Below are 14,823 nucleotides of genomic sequence, written 5' to 3' on the forward strand. Positions count from 1 at the left end.
TGCGCCCGCACGCGTATCAGCGACTCTCATCTCGACATTGTTCTTTAGAGCAAAGTTTGCCCCAAAGAAAGGACAACAACTCACCTGAGTGCAGAGTCCAGACAGATAGGCATGTGAATAGAACCGTGGACTTCAAGTTCTTTTGAAATACCACCTTCTCAAGCGACTAGTCAGGTGTTCCAGTTTCTTTGACCACTAGAGGCGACGTACCGTGGAAGTCTTGTGAATCCGCAGCTCAATCTGCTTTCGATCATATGTATTGCGGGGAACAACAAGTAGTCAGGGACGACCCAATTCGAGAGCAAGTATCCAAGAGAGACTGGAATCCATAACAAATGGCGATTCATTGGAACTGTTAGAGCGGTGCAACGTCAGCATGAAGATCTTGAAGATTATTTTTTGTGTTCGAGTCCAGATGCTCTGTCCTCATGAATCCGAAGATCACATTACTCTTAACCGCCCTATCCGACCTCATAGATCTCAGATATGTTAGGAGTCTGTGAGCGAGGGAAATTGCTCATTGCTGTATGATCACAGTGACGTGTATATGTATCACATGGCAAACCCTCCAGTAATATTTTGACACATAACTTGAGGCTACCCTAAGGAAGGGACGATTCGTCTACGTTGAGAACCAAAGTGGTGTAGAATCGGATCATCTCAACGAAGCTATTGATGGAGATTGCTGTAGAACAATGAGCCTTTCAATTGCCGAGAAACTGGTCTAAATGCGTACCTTCGTTGATTGTGTGGACGCCGGAAGGAAGCGATCCACTGTCAGCTCCCCCCAGGTGATTATACCGGAAAATATGGTCAGTCAACTTCCAATAGAACCGTGTATCTGTAATTAAATCGTGACTAAGCTGGTGCGATGCGTTCTAAAAAGCCTACCTGTGTTACCGGACATGATACCTGGGCTCACGATGATTGCATCTGAACCAGAAATATTTCTATGGGAGTTGTAGGCTGCTTTGATACTCCCAGATAAAAGCTGGAACGGCGCAGCGTCTTCACCAGACGGAGTGACCGGTGCTGGCTCCAAGCCCTCACCAAACGCAGTGGAGAGGGTCAAGGTGCCATATGAAGGTGCATCCTCGTTGGAAATATGGGAACCAAAGGCTGTGTAAGATAGATTGAAGTCGTTTGCGATAGATTCCAGCAATTCGATGTCGCGCACTTTTGTGGCGGAGATAGAACTACAAATAAGAAAGGGCGTATTAGCGACAGTATCCGCATATGCATCAAAACTCCTACCTTTCAGTAGAAACCCGGTGATTCACGATGGCCCACGCCTGTTCTGGGAGAGCATTTACCTTCACTCCACCGTCCACGAGATCGATAGCCTGAGTGGTACCAACAAGACTCATAAAAGCACGATTCTTAAAGAGTTCCTGCTCAGCGGCACGAAGTGCTCCATCACAGTGCTCTGCGCGCAACATGTGTTCCTTTAGTGATGAACTGACGCCTGGTGCGTGTTGAGCCATGCACTGAGCGTTCCGGTAAGTCGGTGACCCTCTTGTCTGCAGGAGAAACATCAGTGTCACATCACAGTCAGTCTGTTGAGGCTCACCAGGTGGACCTCGAAGGGGTTTTTCTCATACTGGACGAGAAGCTCCGCAAGCATGCCAATGCTCTTAAAAAATCAGAAACGATCGGTGAAGAAATGAGTATGAGTAAGCTCACAGTACGAGGTGGAGGAAGGCTCGAATGGCCACCGGGAGATGTAACTGTGATTCGGACGTTCAACGAACCTTTCTCGCCAATTCCAGGTACTGCAATAACACGACCATATACGTCGCCGTACCCAGCTGTCAACCAAAACCACATTATTCATTGTATTAGTTAGTCCAGCAATAAGCAACTCACCGCCTTCGTCGAGAAGCATGGTAAAGGCATTTTCTCCAAACCTCTCCAGCATTTTGGTAGCTAAGGAAGACGCGCCCTTCGACCAGTATTGAATGTCAACGGAGCTATGCAGAATATTATCAACTTACCCGCTCTCCGCTTACTTCCTCGTCAAAACCTGACGCGATCACGACCGTGCGAGTCGGCTTGAAGCCATTCTCTAGCATAGATTCAATCGCAGACCTACGGCAATCAGTCGTACTTTTCTTGAACATTACAAGGATACAAACATAATCCCTAGAGACAGCCCGTGAGTTCAGGGATAGAACTAGATGTTGGAACACCTACCGATTAAACCGCTTTTATCATCGCACGACCCGCGACCCCAAAGTTTCTCCCCTACCAAGGTATCAGTCAGAAACATGATATCCGTCATGGAACTATTGCACGGACCATCAAAGTACCCAGAGAATGGAGGATGCTGCCATTCGTCAATCGTCGTTTCTAAGACAGGGACAACGTCTAGTGGAATATGTCGTCAGTATGGGAATGCGTATGATGCACAAATGAACACACCTTGGTGAGCAGCGAGGAGGAATGGCTTCAAAGCATTGTCTGAGCCTTTCCATACGTATAACAGTCCGTATGTATTGACTTTCGTAAGTTCCAAATTTGAGTGACTGAAATATAACGTGAACTAGGCAACTGGTAACGACGAAAAGTACTTACAGTAAAGGAAACGAGTCTTTCAGATAATCATGTAACGGGAAAAACTTCTCCCAAACGGGCTCTGTCACATCTCCCATGTTATCGAACGTTTCTGTCCTGCATGAGGGCCGTATTTAGCGCAGACACACCCAGCATATCGCAGGCGGAACAACGTACGGAATTCGCACAGCTCCCCCAAGCCAATCTATGGCTCTCGCTTTGAACGCCTCAGTACCGTACGTGTGTTGAAGACTCTCCCAGATTACCCCATTCTTCTCAGGGACAAGTTCATCCACCTGCGGACATAAATCTACGCCATCCTCGAGGGTACCGACAGGGAAAGCGTTAAAGGGTCTTTTGACGAAGTACGTTGAAGCAAAGATTGCGAGTGTAACGAGTGCGATCTTGAATGCGATAGTCTTGGCCTTCGAAAGCTTCTTCGTTGTGGATGTGCGGTCGTAAATGCCTGGAAGCCGCTCGTCAGCTTTCTTCTCGACTAGGTTAGCTTGCGACATCATGCGACGGAAGACCTTTGAAAAATAAGGAACGACCGTCTTCCTTTTTTCAAGCTGGGGACTAATTGGAAAGACCACTACCTGGGTGACCGTGTACTACGGGCCTTTTTGGAGATCCATTAATACCAATGCTAGTCAGAAGGTCAAGTGTCATCAAACTTAAGTTCGCCGCCCAAATCTGCCCAAATATACAAGTCATGAGTCGCTGCTACGTATCTTATCTGTGGACCGTGGTATCTACCATCAGTTCAAATGCTGTAAAGCCAATTCCTTTCCACCGCAAGAACTTATTGTATATAGACCCTCAATGCAACTCCGATTCATCAACATTGAGGATAAGTGTGGTGAAGAATCGAATCATCTCAACGAAGTTGGTGATCTTAATGGCTGTCATGAATTTATCAAATACTACGTTTTGAGAAAGGAAGAACATAGTCTCACCCTCGTTGACAGTGTGCACTCCAGAAATGATGCTTCCACCCCTAGCACCGTCTGTATGGCCATAGCGGAAGATGTGCTCGGTCAGCTTCCAATAGTATCTTGTGTCTATCAAGGGAGTAAGGATCACATGGTGATGTCCAGACAGATATCGCTAACCTGTGTTGCCCGACATAATTCCAGGACTGATGATAAGGCTATCGTCATCTGAAAGACCTCTGTGAGAGTTATATGCCGCTCTGATAGTGCCAGATAAAATTTGGTAAGGCACGGCATCATGTCCAGTGGGTGAGACTGGAGCAGGCTCAAGTCCATGTGTATAAGCTTCAGATAGTGTCAAAGTGCCAAATGCGGGAGCATCAGCATCAGTTATCCTAGCACCGAAGGCGGTATATGATAGGTTGAATTGGCTTGCGAGTGATGTAAGTAGCTCAGTGTCACGCTGTTTCGTTGCGGTGACCGAACTGGACTCGCTATTAGCATGCAGTCGTGCGATCCTGATTGATTACCAACCTCTGCGTCGAAATGCGATGGTTCACTACAGCCCAAGCTTGCTCTGGCAGTGCGTTGACCTTGACCCCTCCATGGATGAGGTCAATAGCTTGAGTGGTTCCGACGAGACTTTTGAACATCGGATTCTTGAAGAGTTCCTGCTCAGCGCGGCGAAGAGCACGTTCATTATGTTCTGCGTGAATGATGTCTCTTCGCAGTGACGCAGGAAGTTCAGGTGTGTGAACAAGACATTGTGCAATCTTGTAAGTCGGTGAACCTCTTTCCTGCGAGAGTTGTGCGAGAGTGTTATTTATTGCTCTGTTGGTGTTCCAGGACTTACAAGATGAACTTCGAACGGATTTCTCTCAATATTGACGAGCATGTCCGCTAGTATGCCAATGCTCTGTGTTGGCGTAAGCACAAAGTCATTAATTCTAGAGCAGGAACCTACAGTGTGAAGTGGGGGAAGACTTGAGTGGCCACCAGGAGATGCAACATTTATCATCACATCCATATACCCTTTCTCGGAAACGCCAGGAGTTGCGATGACTCTGCCAAACTGTTCGCCATATCCAGCTGTGACCCAAAGCATTGCCAGTTAGGAATGTTTGGCTGTAGAAAAGCTAGCAACTTACAGCCTTCATCCACTAGCATAGCATAACCATTTTCGCCGAACATCTCTAGTAACACCGGCGCCAATGTTTGAGCGCCCTGTCAACGGTTCAGCCTAGTTGTCAAACTGTGTGTTAATGTCCTTACATGAAGGCCGCTGGTCTCCTCATCAAATCCAGATGCCAAAACTACGGTTCGGGTTGGCTGGAACTTGTTCTCCAGCATACTCTCCATGGCGGACCTGACGCAAAGAATAAGTCAGAGAGAAAGAAAGGGCATGAGAGATATCATACATGATGCCTGTTCATCCATGATCAGCCGAACGTGCAGCGTATCACTTGAAAAGAGCTCACCTATCAGCCCGCTTTTGTCGTCTTGCGAGCCACGCCCCCATACTCGCTCACCTATCATGCTCATCAGTGGTTATCGGATTAATCGTAAGAGAATGGACGGACCGTCGAAGTACCCAGAGAAAGGTGGATACTGCCATTGGCCAATTGTGGTCTCCTCCACAGGAACAACGTCTGTGTCACAAAAATTCTAGACTCATCACACAGGAAGGGTACTAAGCTCACCTTGGTGGGCTGCAAGCAAGAGAGGCTTGAGGGAGCTGCTCTTTCCTTTCCACGTGTATATCAGGCCATACGTATTAACTTTGGTCACCTCAAGGGTAGCATGGCTGTGTAATCACAGTGATAATCAGTTTAGATGCAGTGAACTAGCAGTATACCTACACCAGTGGAAAGGCCTTCAGCAAATAGTCGTGGAAAGCACTGAATTTCTCCCAGCGTGGGTCAGTCCCGACAGGGCCCATCTGGTCATAAGATTCTGTTCTAGTGCCAGTGAGTGCTCTTGTGGGGCTCGCAAGGCGAAGGATAAACTTACGGGATTCTAACGGCCCCTGAAAGCCAGTCCACCGCTCTCATCTTGAATGTATCAGTTTCATAGGTGTCACCCAGAGTCTTCCACAAAGCACCGTTGTACTTTGGGATGAGCTCAGATACCTGGGGACAGATGTCTGCATTGACTTTCTGGTGGGAGTGGTACGGCCCAATGCCATATGGAGCCCTCCATAGGAAAGTGGATGCGAACACAGCTAGTACCACCAGACCCGTCCTCAGTGTCAATATCCTACCGCTCGACAACTTCCCGGTGCGCGGTGGCAAGACGCCAGGGAGGAACTTGTCTGTTTTCTCGTTCATGGTAGACGTACCGAGCAATCAACAAGGTGTATCTTGGAGGATTCCCGCAGCCGAAATACATACATCACGGCCCGGGCAATGCGGATCTTCGGACCTCACCTGGCTCACGTTGTCGTGCATGTGACTCAAGAGCGCGCGAACTTTGCCAGTGTCATCTGAATCTGATGGTGAACCGTGACATACGGGAGAAATGTTTGACAATAGGCTTTTGAGATTGGGAGAAGGACTGAAGACATGGTGTCACTTGATTTTACAAGCACGTGACGAACGCGTCATCGTCGATCGAGTTTGTTTATCGCATCGGCAAACACGTACACACCTTGAATCAGATCCTTGATCAACTAGGGTACAAGTACAGCGTGCCCTCGCGTATCAATGGCAGTTCAGCGATTCCCCTCTTCTACGCGTACCAGCATGTTCTTACCATCTTCATCCTTCTCAATCAGACATTTGCTATTATGATCTACCACCGTGTGATGGCGATGCGGGCAGTAATGGCCATAATGACCATGTCCATTACTGTCCGCATCACCATCACCGGCTTTCTTATGGTCTCTTGCTTCGACTCGGATCGGGTTGTCTGTGACGATACCGCATAGGGTCCAAAGCAGAGAAGGTTTCCACTGGCCTCGTTGCATACTGTGCCTGTTTGTCGTCTATCATGGTTGTTCTCGCCGCTGACGCCGCTGCACAAAGGATTCTCAGTAAGGACGTTAATCATATGCCTGCCGCTTCGAAGAACAACGATGCCGACCCTGATGCTTCATCCACCAATAGAAACACCACCTCTGCTACGCCTAATCCTGTCAAACAACATCATTTGCAGCCATCTCCATCCCCATCGCGTTTAATTGAATTGCAGCCATTTCTGTCTCAATTTCTGTCTTCTTCGCATGCAATCGAACCGACAGAAACATTATCCGCTCCAATCATGTCTTGTACTTGTGCATCTTGCATCTATCTCACTTCCCCGAACCTGTACTGCAAGCGCCTGGCTATTGATTCCAACGCCACGCTTGTGCCCTATGACGACGACCTGCTTACCTACGTCTTCTCGGACGATTCCTCGGACACTGACGACTGTGAGTCGTTTGATGACGTTTGAGTTTCTAGAACGCCGATCGTTCTGAACCTCAGCCGCTTGACATCCTAATTGCACAAACGAACGCTCTCACTCTCGATGACCCGCCTCGTACTTCCAAGTTTCGACCGCTCATTGTAGTCACCAAGCGCAACACGACACCTACTATTATTTATCCTCCGCTCCCTGAACTCGCATACCATATGGACGAATTGACCCGAAACATGCAGTCGCTCTCTCTCTAATAGTCGACCTAGTTATCCTGGCGTCTCTCTTGCTGGACCCGGCTGCCCCATAGGCGCCCTCGCTCTCCGATCGTTCGTCTTCTACCTCCAAGCTGAAGCCTACTTCTCGTTACGAAGTGTGCACCTGGTTAACTCAAGCCTCTCCTTCCTGTCAGCACTCTACTTTGACAATTTGCGACCAAATGGACAACGCAGCGTCAGACATTGGCCTTTTTCACTGTTCACCACAACCTAGAGCCCATCAGCCCAAGTATTTTAAGGCTGCCTCCGTGCTCACACTGCAACCTACGTACAATATGTCTCCGACGTCAGGTCCCCTACGACTAATCCGGACGACAGCCTTCTTCTGCCCCCTACGACCTGGAGCCCACGAAGTTGAAGGCCACTACCAGTGTACGCACACTATGTCGCTGATCTTCGACGCCAGAGGTCCTCTACGATTCAATCTCGACGACACTCATAGACCTTGTTTACTATCCCCTACGACATTCTATGGCCACCGCTACGGTTAAGCGCATATCTATCAGACAAGTCATTTTTCATTCCATTCTCTGCTACCTCTTTGATCTGTATTCCCCTTGACTGGACGAGACGCACATTGGACTCATCTCTGACATGTACGTTTCGTTCGTTTCATTTCGTTCTCTGCATCATCTTTGATTTTTTTCCCTTGACTGGTACGAGACAGACATTGGACTCATTCTCTGCTTATCTCTGGCACGTATTTCCTTTCCTCCTCGATATAGTGACTATCTTCGATTTATTTTCACCTTCACTGGTACCAGATACACGACGGGATCATCTTCATTACGGACTCATCCCTGGCATGTACGTTTATTCCTTGCTTTCATATTAGATTTCACGACTACTATCGCGGTGTATGATTATTTTATCGATCTTGTTACACCAGACCCTTTATTTTTGTGCATGTACGACGATTGTAAGTATATATCATTGACAACGTAGGCTTGAATACATTTTTCTTGGCCCAAACAAGTCGGACTGTCCACTTGAATGCACCAATTTCATAGGTGTCTTACATAAAGCATCGAGCTGGACATTAATGTGATGACGCGGCGCTAAGCCCTGAAAATTTGACACCTGGGGGGGACCGCAGATGTCTGCATTAATTTCCAGGTAGGAACGGTAAACCCCAAGTTGAGAGGAACTCGTTTGGTTCAACGTTTGTGGCAGACACCCCAGCAATTAACAAAGTATATCTCAGAGGACTTCTGCGGCCGAAAAACACTTGGAATGCTTTCGCAACCCGGATAATTCGGGTCTACTTGGATCAAGAGCGGCGGAGCGCGCGAACTCGTACTTTGAATATCAAACGTCGCATCACCTGTACCCTGCAGGGGTCATAGTGTCCCTATGTTGCCCTTGGGTAGCCTGATGAGTAATTAGAGAGGGGAAGATGTTTGACGGTCTTTTGGAAGAGCGTGAGGTCTGCAGCTGTACAAAGACAATTTCAGCAAAGGCTGTCAGTTCGACAACTCATTTCATGGCTATGAAAAGACATCTAGAAGAATAGGTTCAACGAGGTGTGGGGAGAACGCTCTCGTCGATACTCCCTAGTGCGGCTGGTACAGATACGCGCCTCGAGAATCGGGGGCCGCACTAGGCTGTGGTTATAAGCAAGATATCAGAATCCAGGATGTAAGGAAGACGGTCGTTCCTTCTTATATAGGGACTTCGCGTGGTTCTTAAGACTTCAAGGGTGAACTGTGCAAATTAAGCAAGATTGTGTACTATACATCCAGACCGTCCCGTCTCGCCACCACCTCTTCTAGTGTCGGTCGCTTGGGAGCAACGATATTGCTGCGCCCTGAGCTCGCATACATAATTTCCGCCTCGCCGAGCACCCCGGGGGTGTATGATGCCTCCGATCCAGCCTTGTAGATATTACCTTGCTTGAAAGGGAATGTCGACGAAGGAACTTGGAGAAGGTGGTCTGGTGTCCGAGTGAGGTATAACCGATGTAGCGAGTCTTCAGCTGCCTGTAGTACCTACAGTAAGATAGTGATACATAGGTATACCTGGAAGGTGCTTACCCGGTATTCTGCCATCTTCAACGAACTACCGAAACCCTCGCCAAGCTTGTCTTGTCCAGAAAAAATGCCCACTACAAATACGGGCGAATTCGAATAACGACCGGTCTCCTTGAGTAATCTGTATGGCAAAGGCTCTTCAGTTGAATGAGACACGAACATCATATCCAGGCAGCATACCTAGATTTAGGACGTTCATGACCGAATTTTTCCACAGTTTCTATAAGGGCTCGTTTTGGATCACGGAATTTGATCATGCCCCGAAGGTCAACCTGCCTACTCAAGAAAAACGACTGAACAAATTTCCGTGCGGACTGGAGTGATATTTCTTGGTAGACAAGGGCAGTTATTGCCCTCGGTATCGATGCTAGTGCATCCGAGTGCAGCAGCGCTGGAGACATTGGTGTCGTAGGCTGAAATGTTCGATCAGTGACAGGGAGCTTCTACTACAAGAATACAATACTCTACCTGTCTATGCCACCGTAGTAAGGGTACCGCACCCATTTCCTGAGCGACACTCGCGCATGTCAATGGACCAACATGTGCGCTGACTGCAGCCTTTAAAACGCGAGTCGGTAGATGCGGGTATGCAGCATGAAGATGTTCGGATGCAAACAATCCCATCAAAGTGTTTCCTAGCGTCGCAAGATTCGCGTTTGTTGGGGGTGCAGGGCTCGAAGGGTAATATTTAGCATGAAGATTGACAAACGACTTGTGTGTGCAAGCGCGTCGAACTACATCTGCGGACGACAAGACGTTCGCAAGACCTATTCTGTGAGCGAACGCGGTGAGGGCAGATGTAGGTGGGGGTTGAAGTGTTGCCCATGATTCCGGGTCAAAGAAATTCGGTTTGCCAGAGTCTGGTCTGAGGATGGCCTCTTTTGGCGGAAACTGCTTCAGCTGTGAAGTGGAAACAGCTAGCTTTGAAGCGGAGGAATAAAGACGTTTTGAGACATGACCCATTGGCAAAAAATGACGCAGAATGAGTCGTGTTCGACACTCGAGCCGTCGTCTTCTGATGCTGACCCCGTTAAACTTGTTTCCGCTCAAACCTGCCTCAAACCAAAAATTAGTCCAATGTCATTTCGGCAAACTCCGCAAACAGGAACCGGATCCCTCTCAGACTGCTTACCTTTTTTTGTCGGTTCACTGCTGTATAGCTAGATATGCATTTTAGGAGCAACGTAGCTGACAATGTTTTGTATTGAACTCGAACAGTAAATTTTTGTGCTACAGCTGCAGGTGAAACGTTGACGTCTTTGGCAAGCGGTCATTTCTACCCGATATGTCCGCCACGTGGAAATATTGTTACTGCCTGAAGGCCCTTAACACACCTTGTCGTCTAGTACTTACCCCACCAACGGTTGGAGCAGTGCACCTAAACATCGTTTTACTCAAGACTATACCCACAGAACTGTTCAGAGCGCTCTATATATTCATTCATGGCAGTACTATCCCTGCCGTTAGCATTTACTAACTCGTTCTGGACTCAGGATTATCGGAAAGGCTTGGAGATTTTGTATAATAAGCTTGAACAGGTGAGGACGCGTCTCTAACTCGGGGCGTTGGTCTCACATCTTCACAATCTTAGGGTACAGTGGAAAACCATGAGATTGTTGCATTCATAAGAGTGAGCTCCTTCGCGATACTCCAGATGCCCTGAAACGAGAGATATCGCAGGCTCGTGCAGCCGCTGAGGCTCAAATTGCAACATCATTGCAACACCCTGCAGCTATTAGCTCACATGGTCAGTGGATGTGACCTATCTCCTAATACCGCAGACTCACCTCCTGCAGGCGCCGGCTTCAACAAGGATGATGGAGCTACATTATTGATGGCCTTCCGTGGACTTCAGGCAGAGTCAGAAATACAGGGCCGAGTTCACAAAGACATTTCCAAGGACCTACGAGCTCTTGTAGCTGACCCATTTAACGAATGGGCCCAGGGATACGAGGTAAACATACAAACACATGTTGTCTACTCGTGATCTCATTCCTCTATAGGAGCGTCTTTCTTCCAGCAAAGCTGTGGTTATGAACAACTGGCTGCGTGCCTATGAGGATTCACAGAAAGAGGTGTGTCTCAGCGAGAGACAACGCAGACCATATGCACGAGATCCTTACCCAAAATGCTCAGGTTATTAAACTAAAAAACTCCTATCTGCAAAAGACACGCCGGGCAGATGAGGCAGAGGATGAGTGAGTATTATTCTGTCCTATTTGCATCCACCAAACCTGACACAACGTTCACTACCAGCGCGAAGTTTGCACCTAATAATGATTTAGGGGATCATTACACGACCTCTCCGCGCCTGTTGCCACGCGACAAGAGCACGCAACCACAACGCTCGGCTACGGTGTCCGAACGCATTGCCCAGCGCTTCAAGGAAATTCAACGCAAGGCTGCTGGTACCTCGATCTCAAGTGTGGAATCTGATGCAGCAAACGAGACATCAGAAGAGAAGACTTTCACGAAAGTGGACAAAGGCAAAAGGAGAGCGGTGGAGTCGCCGTCGCCTACGCTAGTGGAATCTCCGCCTCCGTTGTCACCTCCGTTGCCTCCCGCAAAGTTGGAAAATGCGTCCCCATTAATCATGGAAGCACCCCTGCCTCCGACCCCCATTCTATTGGCAGGTCTGGCAATACCCCCGGCTACCGTTTCTGCATTGCTTATACGAGCTGCTACTGAGCTGAAGCCACGTTCCGTCCGGTTCCCCTTGCTTGGAGAATATACAGATTGCTTCACGGGTGAAGAATTTGTCGCTTGGTTGAATGTCAATGTACCAGGCTTTGATGGCAATCTCGATCGAGCTGAAGATGCCGCAAGGGAGCTGACAGAAAGAGATGGTCTCCTTCGTCGTATTGGAGAGTTTGGAAACGAGTTTGAGCATTCTGATGAAGCGTACTATCAGTTCCGAGCCAAGGTGGGTGTTGATTGGATATGACGATATCATGAAGAGCTCATTTACGCCACTAGGCTTTCGAACTTGGATCCGAGACTGAAACTGCATCGTCTGCGCCGAAGCGTAACCTTGCACCTCTGGCGGATAACCTGATCAAGCGTTCAAACAATTTCGTGAATGTCGTTTCAAAGGCCTTGAACTCCAACACGCAGACTGAGCCCGCCCATATCAGGCTTCGTGAAGAAGCCGAGGAGGCCGACAAAATCTATCGTGTCGCTGTCAGAAAACTTGACAGACAGAGGCTTGGCCTTGAGGAACGTATTGAGGAAACTTTGAAAACGCTTCAGAGAGGAGAGATGGAGAGGCTGAGAGCCGTCAAGACAGGTAAGCCCTTGTGGATCAAAGGTCAAGGACATGAATTCAAGTCGTTGCAGTGCTCCTTCAGTACCAAGGAACCTTGGCCACCATACCCAAGGCATTCGAGCCATCCATTGAACGCTCTGCCACTCTAGTTGCCTCATACCAGCCCGACGGGGATTTAACCGCGCTCATGGAACGTTACCGCACCGGTCCCTTCAGACCCGTCCCGCAGTTGTATGAGTCTGTCGCACATGATGAATCAGACGTGGTGTTTGGCATCGACCTGCGCAAGTGGGCTGAAGGTGGTTGGAACGCCCTTACTTCTGGCGAGGAGAAGAAGGACTTGATTCCGCCAGTGTTGACGGCGTTGCTCTATGCGCTGAAAGAGACATATGACCGTTTGCCAAATGACTCAGGTGAGTAGAATCTGTCATACAGTCCATACAAAATTTGAAATGCCTGTCCAGAAAAACGGAAAGCCTGGATTTATGAAGTTCCGCTTCCTGCACTGCATCATCTCAGAGAGGCTCTCAATGGCGTTCCTCCCGATCAGCCCTTCTCGCTCGAGATGCTTACCAAATATGGTGCCCCTGTGCTTGCAGGTGGTATCAAGCTGTGGGCCCTTGAGCTTGATCCCCCCCTCGCTCTTTGGGAGGGGTGGGATGATATCAGGAAACTCTATCCTACTGGTAGGTTGGCACATGTCCTGGCGAGCTTTGAAGACTAACGATGAGGGCAGTTGGGTCTACGAAGACTGATGCCGATGATTCGGAAGAAAAGCACCTCCAGGACTTGCAAGTGGCTCTGCAGCGTCTGCCGAAGGTCCATCTCTATGTCCTAGATGCTATTGTCTCTCATCTCAGAACGTACGTCTTCTGCGTGTGATTTCATGATACACTGCTGAGTTGCGCCGTAGTTTGATCGAATCGACAACTGTGGAGGAAGCAGATGACGTCTACATCACGAAGCTGGCTCTGTCAGTCGGCCGCAGTATGTTCCTAGTTCCGCGAGTTACGATACAGAACTAACACAATTTGACAGCGATCATCAAACCCAAGGTGGAGACGGAGCTGTCCATCCAGGACCGCCACCCTACGCGTAAGTGGCTGTTTCGTTCATAATGTCCGTCATTTCATACACCAGGCTGTGTAGTTCTGTTCATCGATCTACTCAAGAACTATGATGATATTCTCCCCCCTACTATCGCCAAGAAGAAGCGGGAGTCCGAGCGACGCATCCCAATCCGGAAGCGCACAGCACCTATTGACATGCGTATGAGCCGAGGCAGAATCTCTGTCGGTGCTCCGACTCGGGAGATCTTAGCTGCCCAGCAAGCAGCACAGAGAGTCGCTGCCCAGGTTCCGGACGCGACCATTCCTGATTATGCCCCAGCAGCTCCACTCGCAGCAGTCCGGGCTTCACCGATCTCAGAATCGAAGAGTTTCGACACTGAACCAGAAACGTCTGAGGCAGCTGTCGAGGAGGGCGAGCATTTTGATCGTACCGAACAATCTGACTCCTCTCCTCCTGTTGTTGAAGATGACTATGCACCCCAACGTCCGGAGTTCAAAGAACCACCCCCCGAGTTCGATGAACCCCCCAGGCCTATGTTCAAGGAACCGCCCCCGGAGGTTGATGATGTCCCCAGCCCTAGTACGCAACCCGTTTCTTTTGTTTCTCCACCTGCCTCGCCACCCCCTGTCATGGACGAGAAGCCACCCTCGCCTGCAGTGTCTGTGACGCCTGCTACGCCCCACAACCCAATTAAGACACTCAGACGCAACTCAGCCATGCGCTCTGGCAGTGCATCCCCTGCGCGCAGTCCGTCTCCCTTAACTTCACCTGCCACGCCTGCCATCCCGGCAGAAGATCAGGCTCTGGGCACTGGAAGAACCGGTTTGTCAAGGCATTCTTCTGGACAGACGGTTGTGCGTGGTCCACGTATATCCCGTGGCCCACGACCGGCTGGTGGAGGGAGTGTAAGCAGCATGGTAGCGAATTTGAACAGGAGTTCGATGTCAAAGTCCCCTCCTCCGTCCCCGAACTACAAGAGGCTCTCTGGTGGGACAACACGTCCGGGATCGATGTTGGGGGGTGCAGATGGGAAAGGAAAGATTGGCAGAACTAGTGCATTCTCCAGGAGGACCATGGCTAGTGATGCAGAGGATGAGGTGGTTGACAGGGCATGAGGTATCACTGAAACGCTCGCATATGATTCAGATCCATGGAACAATAATCTAGTTCAGAATGACCCCTCATATTTAAATGATGTTCTTGACTTGCAATATAACTTATGTCACAAGTGCTGTCTGCTTTTCGATGGGAGGAGTGCAGCATGTTGTCCAGCTTCAGCTCCAACTGAAGTACTGAAA

General features: G+C 49.1%; 5 protein-coding genes across 5 annotated transcripts; 2 read left to right on the forward strand and 3 right to left on the reverse strand.

Moving 5' to 3' along the window:
* Window positions 1-471: 471 nt before the first annotated feature.
* On the reverse strand, window positions 472-3,229 carry DEU56DRAFT_788787 (uncharacterized protein). The gene is made up of 14 exons (XM_041352490.1): window positions 2,731-3,229; window positions 2,575-2,670; window positions 2,422-2,525; window positions 2,299-2,367; window positions 2,194-2,244; window positions 2,136-2,142; window positions 1,995-2,088; window positions 1,867-1,942; window positions 1,684-1,808; window positions 1,571-1,633; window positions 1,255-1,520; window positions 892-1,196; window positions 737-841; window positions 472-685 (listed from the first exon to the last, which is right to left on the reverse strand). The coding sequence occupies exons 1-14, from the start codon at window positions 3,069-3,071 to the stop codon at window positions 603-605; spliced, it is 1,785 nt and encodes a 594-aa protein (XP_041210921.1). The 5' UTR covers window positions 3,072-3,229; the 3' UTR covers window positions 472-602.
* DEU56DRAFT_788792 (uncharacterized protein) lies at window positions 3,207-6,011 on the reverse strand. The gene is made up of 13 exons (XM_041352491.1): window positions 5,496-6,011; window positions 5,345-5,443; window positions 5,186-5,289; window positions 5,066-5,134; window positions 4,964-5,014; window positions 4,758-4,858; window positions 4,634-4,709; window positions 4,450-4,574; window positions 4,339-4,401; window positions 4,020-4,282; window positions 3,666-3,970; window positions 3,510-3,614; window positions 3,207-3,455 (listed from the first exon to the last, which is right to left on the reverse strand). Exons 1-13 carry the CDS (start codon window positions 5,810-5,812, stop codon window positions 3,373-3,375), a joined length of 1,761 nt encoding a protein of 586 aa, XP_041210922.1. The 5' UTR covers window positions 5,813-6,011; the 3' UTR covers window positions 3,207-3,372.
* A 462-nt stretch (window positions 6,012-6,473) lies between these two features.
* Window positions 6,474-7,138, forward strand: DEU56DRAFT_978953 (uncharacterized protein; the record flags this gene model as incomplete). Its single annotated transcript, XM_041359729.1, has 2 exons — window positions 6,474-6,911; window positions 6,950-7,138. 2 exons carry the CDS (start codon window positions 6,474-6,476, stop codon window positions 7,136-7,138), a joined length of 627 nt encoding a protein of 208 aa, XP_041210923.1.
* Window positions 7,139-8,641: 1,503 nt separating this feature from the next.
* DEU56DRAFT_883502 (ribonuclease III domain-containing protein) lies at window positions 8,642-10,390 on the reverse strand. The gene is made up of 5 exons (XM_041356140.1): window positions 10,322-10,390; window positions 9,658-10,245; window positions 9,370-9,602; window positions 9,193-9,310; window positions 8,642-9,138 (listed from the first exon to the last, which is right to left on the reverse strand). Exons 2-5 carry the CDS (start codon window positions 10,150-10,152, stop codon window positions 8,890-8,892), a joined length of 1,095 nt encoding a protein of 364 aa, XP_041210924.1. The 5' UTR covers window positions 10,153-10,245; window positions 10,322-10,390; the 3' UTR covers window positions 8,642-8,889.
* Window positions 10,391-10,532: 142 nt separating this feature from the next.
* Window positions 10,533-14,753, forward strand: DEU56DRAFT_788795 (uncharacterized protein). The gene is made up of 14 exons (XM_041352492.1): window positions 10,533-10,727; window positions 10,781-10,819; window positions 10,870-10,936; window positions 10,986-11,143; window positions 11,193-11,264; window positions 11,326-11,387; window positions 11,446-12,112; window positions 12,166-12,475; window positions 12,526-12,867; window positions 12,919-13,140; window positions 13,191-13,317; window positions 13,368-13,441; window positions 13,493-13,549; window positions 13,604-14,753. The coding sequence occupies exons 1-14, from the start codon at window positions 10,632-10,634 to the stop codon at window positions 14,638-14,640; spliced, it is 3,330 nt and encodes a 1,109-aa protein (XP_041210925.1). The 5' UTR covers window positions 10,533-10,631; the 3' UTR covers window positions 14,641-14,753.
* The last annotated feature ends 70 nt before the right edge of the window (window positions 14,754-14,823 follow it).

This window comes from Suillus clintonianus (genome assembly GCF_016758775.1).
Source record: "Suillus clintonianus strain FC179 chromosome Unknown DEU56scaffold_18, whole genome shotgun sequence".
NCBI lineage: Eukaryota > Fungi > Basidiomycota > Agaricomycetes > Boletales > Suillaceae > Suillus > Suillus clintonianus.

Bases quoted from the DNA above. Each gene is read 5' to 3' on its own strand.
- DEU56DRAFT_788787 (XM_041352490.1), bottom strand. From the start codon at position 3,071: ATGATGTCGCAAGCTAACCTAGTCGAGAAGAAAGCTGACGAGCGGCTT. The intron at 2,368-2,421 runs GTGTGTTCATTT...ATATTCCACTAG, and splicing joins CCTCCTCGCTGCTCACCAAG to ACGTTGTCCCTGTCTTAGAA. The intron at 1,634-1,683 runs GTGAGCTTACTC...TGATTTTTTAAG, and splicing joins GCCTTCCTCCACCTCGTACT to AGCATTGGCATGCTTGCGGA.
- DEU56DRAFT_788792 (XM_041352491.1), bottom strand. From the start codon at position 5,812: ATGAACGAGAAAACAGACAAGTTCCTCCCTGGCGTCTTGCCACCGCGC. The intron at 5,135-5,185 runs GTGAGCTTAGTA...TTTGTGACACAG, and splicing joins CTTGCTTGCAGCCCACCAAG to ACGTTGTTCCTGTGGAGGAG. The intron at 4,283-4,338 runs GTAAGTCCTGGA...CAACTCTCGCAG, and splicing joins ATCCGTTCGAAGTTCATCTT to GAAAGAGGTTCACCGACTTA.
- DEU56DRAFT_883502 (XM_041356140.1), bottom strand. From the start codon at position 10,152: ATGGGTCATGTCTCAAAACGTCTTTATTCCTCCGCTTCAAAGCTAGCT. The intron at 9,311-9,369 runs GTATGCTGCCTG...TTTGCCATACAG, and splicing joins CATGAACGTCCTAAATCTAG to ATTACTCAAGGAGACCGGTC. The intron at 9,139-9,192 runs GTAAGCACCTTC...TAGGTACTACAG, and splicing joins TGAAGATGGCAGAATACCGG to GCAGCTGAAGACTCGCTACA.
- DEU56DRAFT_788795 (XM_041352492.1), top strand. From the start codon at position 10,632: ATGGCAGTACTATCCCTGCCGTTAGCATTTACTAACTCGTTCTGGACT. The intron at 11,388-11,445 runs GTGAGTATTATT...GTTCACTACCAG, and splicing joins GCAGATGAGGCAGAGGATGA to CGCGAAGTTTGCACCTAATA. The intron at 12,476-12,525 runs GTAAGCCCTTGT...AAGTCGTTGCAG, and splicing joins GCTGAGAGCCGTCAAGACAG to TGCTCCTTCAGTACCAAGGA.